Here is a 13,431-nt window from a genome sequence, read left to right as displayed (position 1 = left end):
TAACAGAATTCTTTTCTTCTCTCAGTGTGAATGAGTTCTCTAGTGTCTACACTGGGAAATGATGATTATTAATATCATTTTCAAACATTATTGATTAAGACACACCCAGCTCCTAATTCTAAGATCAAACTCTTCACTTTAATAGCATTTTTAAAAAGTAAGTTCAAGTACAGAATTAAATGGAAAGCTTTTATAGCTTATCCATAAGTATACTTGTGGCTGCAGAAAGGGATAGCATCAAAATATTAAAGAAAAACAGATATAAATCTAGCTGTAAGAGACATATAAACAAGTTCATCTGTGCCAAGAATTCCTATGAGCCTCACTTTTTATTCAAAAACTGTATTTTCTATACAGACTATTTGCTTTTAAAATAACAGGGTTAAGCTGTTAGTCATTCTATTAATATAGAAATGTTAGTTGGAATACTTGTCGTAAACCTTTCAGGGAAACAAATGAAAGATAATAAACCCTTGATCAATATAACTTTTATTTATTCATCCAGGAACAGAGGATATCATAGGCAACAACGCCGCCTAGGAGAACAAGGATTTCACATAAACTGTTTTGGCAGAAACACGCATTTAAATAATCATCCAAATCACCACCTCACTATCTCTGTCTTAAAAAAACCCCAAAAACTAAACAAACAAAAAAATGGAGAAAAGGAAACATAAGATCTGAACAAACAGCCCAGAATTTTTATTTAATGTCTATGCCAGCCACATCTGTCCCTGAATTTAGAAGTCATAATACTTAGCAGTGACAGTGGCACCTTTCATTAGCAAGCACGTTATAAACATGAACTGACTGCAATTATACCACAATACCTCAGCACAGCTAATCAACATGACTGCCTGGTCTGCCCTCAGCCTGGGGAAGTGCTGATTTAAGTCTGTGCTGCCAGCCCCCTCTATGACAGTGTCTACATCCTGCAAAGTATTACCTGCAGAAGTGAATTTAGCATAAACTGACTGCCCAGACTACAGCACATCATCAAGCAGGTTTCTCCACTCAGTGCTAATATTTTCTTTTATAATCCAAGAAGAACTGACCCGACAGGGATGCAATTTAATGTAAACCATTTGGAGTGAAAGGTGTTATCTTGCCTAGCGAAATCTCCCCCTCACAGTCCAGCTCACAGGCGGAGTCAGTGGCAACCTCATGGTCAGGGGAGATCTGGGACATCCTATCGAAAGGGTCCTGGCGATTGTCCTCACAGTCAACCACATTTGGGATCATGTTAACATAAGCAGTCACTATCTCCTTATGGTAAAGGGTGTCCTGGTTGTAAGAGATCAGCTCATTGCTTATATTAACAGTCTCCACTGCAGTACCAGAGCAAAACTGCCCACATCCCAGGAGGTTGGAGAAAACCTTTCTAAAGTCAGCATTGAAGGCATAGATGATGGGGTTAAGAGAAGAGTTAGCCCAACCAAACCAGACAAAGATATTAAAGGTGGTCTCACTGACGCAGGGGAGGCCAGCGTGGGGGTCGCTGGGTGGGCTCTCACAGAAGGGAACCATGCAGTTCAGGATGAAGAATGGCAACCAGCAACAGACAAAGACACCCATGATGACAGAGAGCGTCTTCAACACCTTGGTTTCTTTCCTGATGGAGGACTTGAGGCTGGTGTGATGGTGGCAGTCCATGTGGCTGCTCCGGCAGCTCTGTGCATGCTCGGCTGCCCTCTCCAAGGAGGAGATACGACGAATCTGCACCTGGGCAATGCGGTAGATTCGAGTGTAGGTAACTATCATGATAGCCACCGGGATATAAAAACTGATCAAGGAGGAGGAAATAGCGTAAGTCCTGTTGAGGCTGGAGTCACAGCTCTCCAATGGCCCAGTGAGGGTGTCATTGTTGCCAGAGGTCCCATCAGAGGGTCTCACTGCTGCTAATGCCACCCACGTGGTACTCATATCTTCTGTCCAGGTGGTGACAGCACCTGCTGCTGCCCAAGCAGTGCCAAATCCATCTCCAATATCAGCAGCAGCAACAACATCCCCACCTTTGTGCCAGTTGAGCTGGACGGGGATGAAGGAGATGAGGACAGACAGCGCCCATGCCACACTGATCATCACCAGGGCCAGCCGCTGGGTCATCTTCCTCTCGTAGCGGAAAGGGCTGGAGATGGCCCAGTACCTGTCCACACTGATCACGCACAGGTTGAGGATGGAGGCCGTGGAGCACATGATATCAAAGGCCACCCAGATGTTGCAGAAAGCCCCAAAGGGCCAGTACCCAGCTACCTCTGCCACCGCCTTCCAGGGCATGACCAGCAGGGCCACCAGCAGGTCCGAGACAGCCAAGGACACGATGAAGATGTTGGTAACCTTGCTCCGCAGGTGCCGGTAGCGGACGATGGCCGCGCACACGAGCACGTTCCCGAAGAGGGTCCAGAGGATGAGCAGAGCCAGCAGGCTGCCCGCCGCCACCTGCGCCGCGCCGGGGGCGCCCGCCGGCCCCCGCGCCTCGCTGGGAGGCTCCGTCGCCGGGGGCAGCGGGCTCCGGCCGCCCCGCAGCATCGCTGGCGGCTCCCGCCGGCGGCGGGGCGGCTCCGGCCGGGATGCGCCGAGCAGCCAGCGCCGCCCCGCCGCCCGGCCCCATGGGGCCGCTGCCCCCCCGCCCCGCCGTCCCCCCTGCCGGATGGCCCCGCTCAGCGCTCCGCGCTCCGCGCCTCGCCGCTACCGTGGCGCCAGCCCTGCCGGGTCCCTCTCCCGCGCTCCGGGCGCCCCGCCTGGGGTCCCCGCCCCGCGGCTCAGTGCGAGTACCTCCGCTCGGGATCCCCGCCCCGCGGCTCAGCGCGGATCCCCGAGCTCGACATCTCCGCCTCGCGGCTCCTGCTGGGGGTTCCCGCTCCGCACCTCGGCACGTCCCCCTGCTCGGGGTCTCTGTCCCGCGGACCCCGCTTTGGGTTCCCGCCTCGCGTCCTTTCGCTTGCGCTCCCCGCTCCCGGCTCAGCGCGCACCCTGCCCGCGGCACACGCTCCGCGCCCGCTCCTTCTGGGCTGGCTCTGTGCCCCCGCGGCTCCCGGGGGCTCCCGCCCGGGCTGGCGGCTGCTCTCGCCCGGTGCCCGCCCGGGCTCCCGGCGCGGCGGAGCTGCGCTCCCGCCCGTGCTGCCCGCCCGCCCCCGCCGCCCGGCGAGCATGCTCCGCCGCCGGGACGCGCCGTCCGGGCCGCTGGGCACCGCGGCTGCCAGGGACCGGACCGGACGGGACCGGACAGGACGGGAAGGCTCAGCGGGGGTAGCCCCCCTGCCCGCTCCTTCTCTCCCGCCGAAACCGAGTCACCCTCGCAATTCCTCGGTGCCGTCACCGGCTCCGGGCGGAGGGTTTGCGCAGAGCGAGAGAAGAGCGCGGTCCCACCGCGGGGAACGGGGAAATGACCCCCAGCATCCCCGGGGGAAGAGAGGCTGTCCAGGACGGGCACGGACACAGCTCGGCCGGCCTCTCGCTGGCAGCGAACGGGGCTGAAAGGTGGGATGTGGGGAACGGGACGGGCTGGGTGACTTCCTGAGGGATGGGAAATAGAGGGTGCCTCTGTACTTGTTCCAATGGTTTCTACTGCATGGCTGAGACGTATTACAGGCAGAAACCGAAAAATCCGATTCTCTCTCTTCCCAGCTCCACGGGATGAATGAATCATTCCTCTCGGTAGAGTTCCAGCACAACTAGAAACAGAGTATGACCGTGAGCATTACAGGTGTTAATGCTCTCGGACTCCACCATGTGCTGATGTCATGCTTGAGTTTCTTCAGAGAACATGTCTTAGTTCTTTTTATTCAAAATAGAATTGATTTATTTCCTCTAAAACTTATTTTCTTTTTAAAACCAGAGATCAAACCCATTCTTGACTCAGCAGCCAGTTTTGGCACTGAAAGGGCTGAAGAACTGACACTCTTCAGAGGCCTTCCAGCTGCTTCTCCAGGCAGATCAGGAAGGACAAGAATCATTCTACCTTGCTGGAGCTGCAGTGACATGAAGGAAGATTAAGTGCTAAAGTTACTAAATATAGAGGGGGGGAAATCAAATTCTGAAACCTTTTAGGTAATTTTATAAAATTGTCACAAGAAAACTGAAGCTTCACTTTAGCTCTCGCTTAAGAAATTGGCACTACTTTTCACATTTAAACAGAGATATATTTAATATTGGAGGGAGAATTTAGCTTTTGTCACCACTGAATTCTAAACAGTGTGACTAAAGCTCTGATGCTGAGGCAATGTGTTGCTTGCACAAACTCTGCTTTCCTAAGCCATGCCTCCTACAATTTCTCTAAACGAAGAAGCAGATTGCACAAGTATTTGTGCACATGCCTGTTGAAGCTTCTAGTCATGGGGATATTTTGTAATGTAGTTAATGGGGGTATTTTATGTCAAAAAGCAATGATCCAATTTGCTTGTTTAGCTTATATTCATGGCTTCAGCAATGTAGAGGTGAATGCATATGCTTGTGATGTGGAATCTATGTGTGTATTCACTGGTGCTGTTGGTACACACGAGCTATTTAAATAAATACACGTGTAGGTCTCTGTCTTAATAACAAAAGTAGCCCGATAAAACCTAGCCTGCTCAAAACTCAGCAGCCCCCTGCCCACACTGTAGCTTGGTACAAATCAGAGGTGCAGGTGTGTGTTATCTCTGCCAGCTCTGCCGGGTGTGCTGGAGTCAGGCACAGAGGAGGTGCAAGCAGATGGGAAAGATGCCTTCACCCATTGAAACAAATATTGTAAGAGGTCACTTGTCAGATATCCAAAGAATGAAGCTTTGCTGTGCTTTGTTCTGAACTGTCTGCAATAGACAGTTAAGTAGACCCAAAGTGGGGGACTTTCCAAAGCATCCCATTTAATGGCAAGAGTTGCATTTGGCTGCCTGAATCCTGTAACTCAGAATTTAGAGGATATAATATCCTTTCCCTCTATTTAATCTTTAGCAATCATTCTTGGTTTCCAGCTGGTGTGAACTGATGTTCACCAAAGCTCCCTGTGGATAAAGATCTAGCACTGAGCTGGGAGAAGATTTGTCACCCAAAGGTGCACCTGTCAGTGGGTGCATCGGTGATATGATCTCCAACATTTCATGCATGCATGTTCAAAACTTTCTTTCAAGGCAAAGGAACACATTAGGAGATCAGGAATATTTTCAGTGGTAGTAGAAAGAAATACTAGTTTGTGATGGGATGGCATGTGAGACTAAAATCCCCATGCTGACAGACTCAGTAAGTTGGGAAAAAGTGGAGCAGGAAGGAGCAACAGGACAACTGCTTTGTGCTTTTACCAGATCACTCATGATGACATCAGGTCAGAGAAAGAATCGTTTAATGGGGACATTTGTGGTGTGTTATAACATTCCATCCACTGCCATCAAAATTTTTTGAGCTTGAGATAAAAACCCTTTGCATTTATAGGTTATTAGCATCCTTTTTTAACTTTCTGTAGGCAGTTTGCATATAAATCTCCTTTTAAGAATAGTCCATTAAACCCACAGCTGTCACTTGCTGAGAGATTTGGGGTGGGTATTTTTTTCATCCTGAAATCATCCTTGTAATGTCTTTTGTGCTTTTCCTTCAGAGCTTTGACTCACTTTTCTTTTTTTTATTCACCTGTTAAAATTGCAATTCTCTCTCACAGCTGGCAGATTGGAAGTAATGGAATTTAACTGCTATTGCAATGGTTCTGAGCAAAAAAATTCTTTTCAGTTCCTGATTTTAGAAATGTATGTTTTACTAGCTCTTTCCCTTCATTGCCACATTTTCTATTTCCACTTCAAAATATACCCATTGTTCTGCCTAATCATATTTATTTAAAAATTGTCAATGCTCATAAATTCACAGAGTCTCTCATCTGAGAGATACTTGATGTAAAGAGATAAAATATAATTAATGCCGAAAGGAAATTAATGTACAGAGACACAGGTGTAGTGCTGAGGTTTAGGCTGTAAAAGTATCCCATCAAAAACTCCCCTTTACAGTTAGGCTCTAAAACAGAGAAGAAGAGGTGGTAGTAGTAGAGGTGGAGTAGGCTGGAAGTCAGTGCACATTAGGCTAATTTAATACAATCACTTAATAAAATGTTCTTAAGTGTAGAAGGATGCTCAGGTGGAGCTGTATTTAGGAGCATGGCTGAACACATGCTTAAGGTCAATCAGTTTTAGCCACTGACACTGACAGTCTTAATTGCACAGGTGTAGGTGGGTATGTAGCCATGTGAGAGTACTGAGGGAGCAGGGAGATAACTGGTATCACCAACTTATGGAGTACAGAAAAAAATCCATGCAGACTGGGTTGGGTTCTGCTGTTCATGTTTCAAACAAAAATAAATATGAGCAATTGGAAAATTATCAGAAATGCATTACAGGAATTATGTCTGGGAAACTTCCTCTGCTGAGCAGAGAGCAACAGGAGGGTTAGAACCAGATGGTGATATCTGACAAGGGGAAAAGTTCTCTATAACAAATTACTTTTAATATTTCAGGTAAAGTTATAAAAACTTCAGAGGCTAAAAACTGAATCTATTTGAAATCAGGGTAGAGGTGGGGTACACATTTTTAATAGTAAGGATGATTAGTGGCTGAGGCAATTGATTTTGGATTGTAATAGATTTGTGATCTGAAAGCCAAGGCGGAATTCATTTCTCAGAGGCTGTGCCTCAGCTCATCCCTCAGCTCTCTCTTGATTCCAAGGGTACCAAACCATACTTTGTAGTCCATGTTGTGGGAAAAGTAATTTTGGATGGCTACAGTTACCCTGCTGGCCTTAAATCCTATTTAGGTTTTTGTTGATGTAATTAACTATATATAACAGGATCTGTAATGAGTGTGATATGGTTCCTGCATCAGCCATTGATCACTCAGAGAAATCATGAAATAATTGATGTTAACAGAAGAAATTTCCACAGATTTTTATTTTTTAATTTTGTTTCATACCAAGCTTCACTTCATTTAAACCAATGGTGAAAGATAAAAGACAAATGCTAGCTAAGACCAAGACCAAAGGGAACATTTTTATAAATAAGATTCCTACTGTGCTGTCTTAGTTCATTTGGGGTTAATTGTCTTATAAAATATTATCTTTTATTTTTGGATATTTATAATGATGTATTAAAAATAATATCTTTTTTCCAATAAAGCAAGAATTCACATGATTAAAAACTACTAAAGATCAGTCACATTTGAAACAAGATGAATAGAAAGAGGAAAAACCCTGTTTTTTACCATTCGGGAATTTTGTTTTTATTCTCTGGGTGTGCATGGCCATATCCCAGAGGAATGACTGTCCTGAGAAGATAATCAAGATGGAAACGGTGATTTTAATTTTCTAATGCTGAACACAATTTAAGATTTTTATTTTGTCTTTTGCCAACTGTGCTGTCAAACTGCAAATAAAAATCAGGTAGCCTAATTCCCCAAGAAACTGCTGTAATTTTGTATCTGGCTTCAATAGTGTAACAATTTGCCCTGTGGAGTAATTTGAAAACAAGTTTATTTTCTGTGTTCTGATTTCTCTGTTTCTCTAGTCTACTGTACATTAGGAGGATCTATGAATTTTATATTGAATGTGTCAACTACAGGCTTTTTAGTTAAATATTTTTTATTGGAACTTTTACCAACAACATAATTTATCTTGGATTTTACCCTGTCCATTGACATAGCATGAGATTATCTCTCACAAAATGAGTAGGATAACCAAATCCTTCACAGAATCAATCAAACAGTAGTTTCAGTAATGAAATAAGACTCTATTGGGAAGACTGTTAAGTCTGATAGAAAAGAGGGGACTCAGAAAACAGAAGTCAGCAGCTGGGTGTCTGCCTCTGGAGGAACACAGATGGTGTCTCCTAGGGTCAGACAGTGACTCATCCTTGGGCTTCCCTCCTTCCAGAAGGCAGCTGCAGCATGGAAGGGAACAGGGTGGGGAAGCAGAACACCCAAACCTCATTTGTTTCTCTGGCACTGTGGGACACCTGTATCCTTGCAGAAGAGCCTGTTGCAAATGCTATACAGAAAGCTGAATAGCAAGGTAATTTTACAAGTATGTCAAAAGTTAGAGCTGAGAGGGTTTTAATCTGTACTTTTAGAGTTGTGTAAGACCAGCACCAGATTTCACAGTTCAGGATTTATTTGGCGGAACAGTTCCAGTTTCAAATTTTTAAACATTAGTGGTAAGGATGAGCAACTGTGTTACTTTGAGACAAACAGCAATAAACTGGTACTTTTACTTATTTCTGCCTTTTTTCCCCCTTAAGGAGTATTTAAAATAACTTGCTCATTTAGAATCCTTCTGGTTTCTTCTCCGAAGGAGGGTCATAATGAGGGTCAAAGGAGTTTCAAGTGCAGAAATTATCAAGCACCCCTGTAATGCCTTTAGGACCCCCTAATTCTTTTGGCTGATGCACTACAAATCAAAGGAGAGAAAATACAGATTGAAAAGCACATGCTCAAATAAATCAAAGCAAAAACCCCAAATTCAGCACCTAGACAATGTATTGCTGCAGTGGAACAAAGTTTGCAAGTGCAGACATAGCCAGCTCCTCTTGATATAGTGAAGGTTGGGTTCTTAGCTCTTATTGCATTGGAAAGGTTTTCCAAAATGGACAGCTAAGAAAATAAAATCAAAGGTGTAGAGAGAAGACATTCTGATGTTTGGAAAGGACTCGAGGACACTTTCAAAAGTCTGTTTGGCTAATGGTACATCTTCTAAAATTATTTCTTTGTTATTACACTGTTAGATTCAAGCAGGCAGTGGTGGAAAACCCTACCTGGGGAGCACTGCAGGCATGTTTCTCATACCTGGGAGAGGAGCAGCAGGAGGGACAAGGAAGGGGGTTCATGTAACCAGCTACCATTAAGATGTTGTTACAAAGCCATTGCTTATTGCATCATTGCTGTTGGTTGTTGCCTTGCTACAAAATTGCCTGCTAGAAGTGAAATTCTTAAATTCAGAAAATTATGGACTCAAGATAGAACCAGACACAAAGTGTGGACTTAGCCTTAGGTAAGTAAGGTAGGTAAGGATCAATCATATCTGTGCATTCTTAAAAGCGTTCTAATCTTCAGTTAAACCTGGTAAATATTTGTGTGTGATAGCACAGTAAATTAGAATAAAGAAGTTATGGTATCCTTGAAAATCCTAGTCAGACACTCACTCCCTCCCTCAGAGTGGGATGGAGAAGAGAATCAGAACAGTAAAGGTAAGAAAATTTGTTAGAGAAAAACAATTTAACCGGCAATGCAAAAGCTGTGTGAGCAAGCAAAGTGAAACTAGGAATTAATTCACCACTTCCCGTGGGCAGGCAGGTGTTCAGCCATTCCCAGGAAAGTAGGCATCCATCACGAAACAGAGACTTGGGAAGACAAATGCCACCACTAAAATGTGTCCCCTGCCCCACTGCTTCCTCCTTCTTCCCTCAGATTTATGTTCAGCACGAAGCTGTGTGGTGTGGAATGTCCCTGGGTCACTTGGGCTCAGCTGTCCTGGCTGTGTCCCCTCCCAGCCCCTTGTGCAGCCCCAGCCTCCTCCCTGGTGGGCTGGGATGGTGGACAGGAAAGGCTTTGGCTCTGTGCAAGTGCTGCTCAGCAAGAGTTAAAATACCCCTGAGTTACCAGCACAAATCCCAAACACAGCCCCACACTAGCTGCTCTGAAGAAATTTAACTCTATCCCAGCAAAAATCAGCACATGTGGGCAGATCCTGTTCCTCACTCAGATTAAAATGCTGATGTAGTTCACTGGAATTAATGATTCTATGTGTGGTTTTCACAAGATGGCTTTTAATTCCAGGTGTATTGCAGTGACATTCAAGCAAAGATTTATTAGAAACTAAACATAAAACACCCACAGCTTTGTTACAAATGAAGTAGAGAGATAGCAGCTGGTTTTCCTGCAATCTGGTTCTTTCAAAACTTTCCACCTACTGCATCCATCTTTATTTGTACTTAGGCATAAATTGTGGTCCATTTGCTTCTGGCAAGAAAACGAAAAATGTGTTGGTAAAGATTTTACCAAAGGCCATATTTTAAAGATGAAATTCACTTCTCTTTTAAGCGAAGAACAGTAGTAGAGGCAGGCAAGAGGCATGCCATATAGAACTGTAAGTTTTGCTTTAAATGTCACCCAAATTAATATTATGGGACATAACACACCTCCTAAATAAATACAAAACAAAAACAAAACAAACAAACAAAAAAAACCCCAAAACAAACCACCAAAACCCAAACCAAAAGCAAACAACAAATAATAATAAAATCATTTTAACCATTGGCTACTGACATTAAAGTATCATCAAGATGAAACTGATCCTTTAGAAGCTAATAGAGCCAAACCTCTTTTTTAAAGTTCTCCTTGACAATTGCAGCTGCTTCAATTCTGTTTAAATCCAGATCTCATTTTATTCATGCATGCATAGAATGAGGCCAAATGCTTGGGGACAAGGGTTCCCAGGGAATAAGTGATCCAATAAGCCATCTGTACACTCATCATGTGTAATCAGGGTGAGGTGGGGAAAATAAAACTTATTAGATCATAAAAATCCTGAAATTTGGGAATCTTTTTTATTTCATGGATTTTTGGTGAAGAATAATGAATTATTTAAGCTAGCGATAAACATCTACTTATATTACTTGGGTAATTTCACTTTCTGATGTTCTCTGGAGCCATTTATTTCTCTGCACTTATACAGTTCACTCAAAGTCTGTGGAACACAATTGAACAATACAACACACAGATATTTCCAAAATTATCAAAAGGGACATTATTTTTTGCATGATTAAAAGAGAAAATACAAAGTATTGAGAAATATTAGTGAAAGTAATTCACTTCTTTTAGAAGGCCCCCACCATGAGTCTTCCATTTCTTCTATCTCAGTGTCATTGACAAAAAATGGTGGTCATGCAAGTTTGACTCTTCAGGTAAATTGAGGCTTGTAGTGCCCTTTTTTCATCTTAGCAGCCTTTAATTCTGTACACATATGAGTTTAAATGTAACTCGAGGATGCATTATTGAATAGATAATATTATTTAGAGAAGAAAGGGAAGGAGTGGAAGAGCCTAATAGAAGGATTAACATCAGAAAATAACTTTCTAGTTCAGATTATGCAGCAAAAATTCAGTATCCTTTGCAGATCAAGTGCATTTCACTAAAGAAATTCCCTTTTAAAAAGGTCTCTTTTAAAGTAATATTAAATTGGAGCACCTCAGGAGAATATCAATGAGCAGCTGTTAGACCTCTCTCCTGGGTAAGCAGGCTCTCGTGACTCCTGTCACATGCTTGAGCAGATAGGTAGGCAGAAATAGGGTAGTTTTGTGCTACTGATTATGTTTTCAAACCTGTGATAAATCAGTATTGTTGATATATACCAGAGAAAAAAATTAGAAAAGAGTTATTTGAAAAACCCATATTTGGCATTGAGCAGAGAGCTAGAGGTCACACTATGTTAACTGTGTTAATCTAACTACATTTCCTTGTCCAAAAATCTGTGTTTCTTAAAAATGGATGCTTCTATTTTTCCTGATTCAAAAACCAATATTTCTTAAAAATGTATATTCTCAAATATTCAGAACTTCATGACTCACTATTGCTTCAAGAGTAGTTAAGGTAAGAGCTGCTTCCATAAAATATTCTATATTTGGATGAAACAATATTTTTTGAGAGAAGTCCCGTTGTGAAAACCTCTTAAGCATGTGAGGTCAAAATCAAATCTCTGGTCCTGAAACAGAACCATTTAAATCAGCAGGATTTCATCAGTGCAGCTCAGAATAGAATTTGCCCATTAGCATGTTTAAAGCATTTGCTCCCTGCCAGAGTGTTACCTTAATTCACTTTTCTGAATAAACTTCAATTTCAGCACTCAAAAGCAATTTAATGTTGTGGGCAAATGAAATTATTTCAATCATAATGCGAAGAAGCAGAAAGGGTTAAGTAATTGCAAATGAAATATAACTAAATAAGGATGTTGCTTATTTTTGAAACTTCCAAATGTGTGCTACGTGTTGGTAATAAAGCATATGGCCCTTCTTGGCCTTAGGGATTTAGAGCTGGCTCTGCTTTGGCTGAACACAAATGCTGGAAAAGAGCAAAAGAACACCAGTTCTACTAAGGAATGACATGGGACCCATCCCAGGAGCAGAGGAAGAAGAAACAGGCTTCCTCTAGCCATCTTTACGAGCACGTAAATGTTCAAATGGAACTTTTGCCCCTACCTAGTGAAATGATTTTTTTTCTGATGCTGGAATTAGCTGTAGCGTTTGTCCAGCAAGGAGGATTAAAGATTGCTTTGGAAGGAAGATTAAAGCTTTATTTCATTATCTGGATGGCCCTATTTAGTCAAATTGTAGAGAGACAACTGAGTGGTCAGAACCGGTATTTACATGGAACTAGGTGAGATCAAGTTGCTGGGTTCAAGCAGAAAGATGGAAAATGTTACTGTTTAGAATGAATATAAGAGCCAATAAAGACGTTATTAAAGAGCATGACAAGCACCCATAGGGACAGGCAGAGATTACAGCAATGTAAGATAGTGCCTCTTCTAAAAACGGCTTAAAATCAAATGACTGAAATTGCTTTCCAGGAAGATAGGAGTTCTCATGCTCAGTCTCCTGATGCTTCATCTAATTCAGACTTCACCTGAGACTTCAGATAAATACTTGATCTGGGCTCTCCAACAGGTAAAGAAGGTAGTAAAAATTCCTAAGCAGGTTATGGCTATATGTACCACAAAATAGAACTGAAAATTAATTATGATGTGAAGCAATTCCTGGTACAACCTAAAACGATCAGGTAATTTATCGAATGGTCTGTGTTTGCCATCTAGTGGTACAAAGCCAAAATTCTTTTCTGCTGCATGAGGGCAGACACAACTGCTGAGATCTCCTTTCTCAGAAGCAAACCTCTCCCACACGGAAATATTCCTGCTCTCGGGATGGCAGCAGTGATAAATGTACAACTGTCCTTTCAGGAACAAGGAGCAGAAATTTTTCAGCCCTTGACACACCAGATGTAGGACTAGGTCATCACCAAATTAGCAAGGGTTATCCAGTAATTAATTGATCTGTAGCTCCAGTATCCTGGTTACTGCTTCAGCCTTTCAATCTTGCAGGTGCAGATTCTAGGAATATCCAGGCACTCAGCTTTTCACTGTTTTCTGTGAGAATTCAAGCAATTAAATATCACAGGGTTTTGAGATTATATTCTAACATCTTGTAAACTGCACTTATAAAACTCTCAGCCAAAGGCCCTCCAGATTTCTAGAGGCTTCAGCTTTGCTTTACAGCATCTCTGTATGAAAACATATGATTATTTTCCAACCAGGAGACTGATCTACAATGAGCAGCTCATTAAAAAACTGTGCAGGGAATACATACCATTCTGGCACTGGAACACATATACCTAAATATGAGCTGTAAGACTAGTTTTTTCCTCTGAAAACATTTCAAGAATA

The 13,431-nt window shown here is 43.0% G+C and overlaps 1 protein-coding gene across 1 annotated transcript; it reads right to left on the bottom strand.

Moving 5' to 3' along the window:
* Positions 1-287: 287 nt before the first annotated feature.
* Positions 288-2,618, bottom strand: DRD5 (dopamine receptor D5). The gene has a single exon (XM_063401193.1). The coding sequence runs from the start codon at positions 2,527-2,529 to the stop codon at positions 1,072-1,074; it is 1,458 nt and encodes a 485-aa protein (XP_063257263.1). The 5' UTR covers positions 2,530-2,618; the 3' UTR covers positions 288-1,071.
* Positions 2,619-13,431: the final 10,813 nt, after the last annotated feature.

This window comes from Prinia subflava, chromosome 7, assembly GCF_021018805.1.
Source record: "Prinia subflava isolate CZ2003 ecotype Zambia chromosome 7, Cam_Psub_1.2, whole genome shotgun sequence".
In the NCBI taxonomy this organism is placed as follows: Eukaryota; Metazoa; Chordata; class Aves; order Passeriformes; family Cisticolidae; genus Prinia; species Prinia subflava.
The sequence above is the reverse complement of the archived record's forward strand: the minus strand, read 5'-3'. Positions and strand labels throughout refer to the sequence as shown.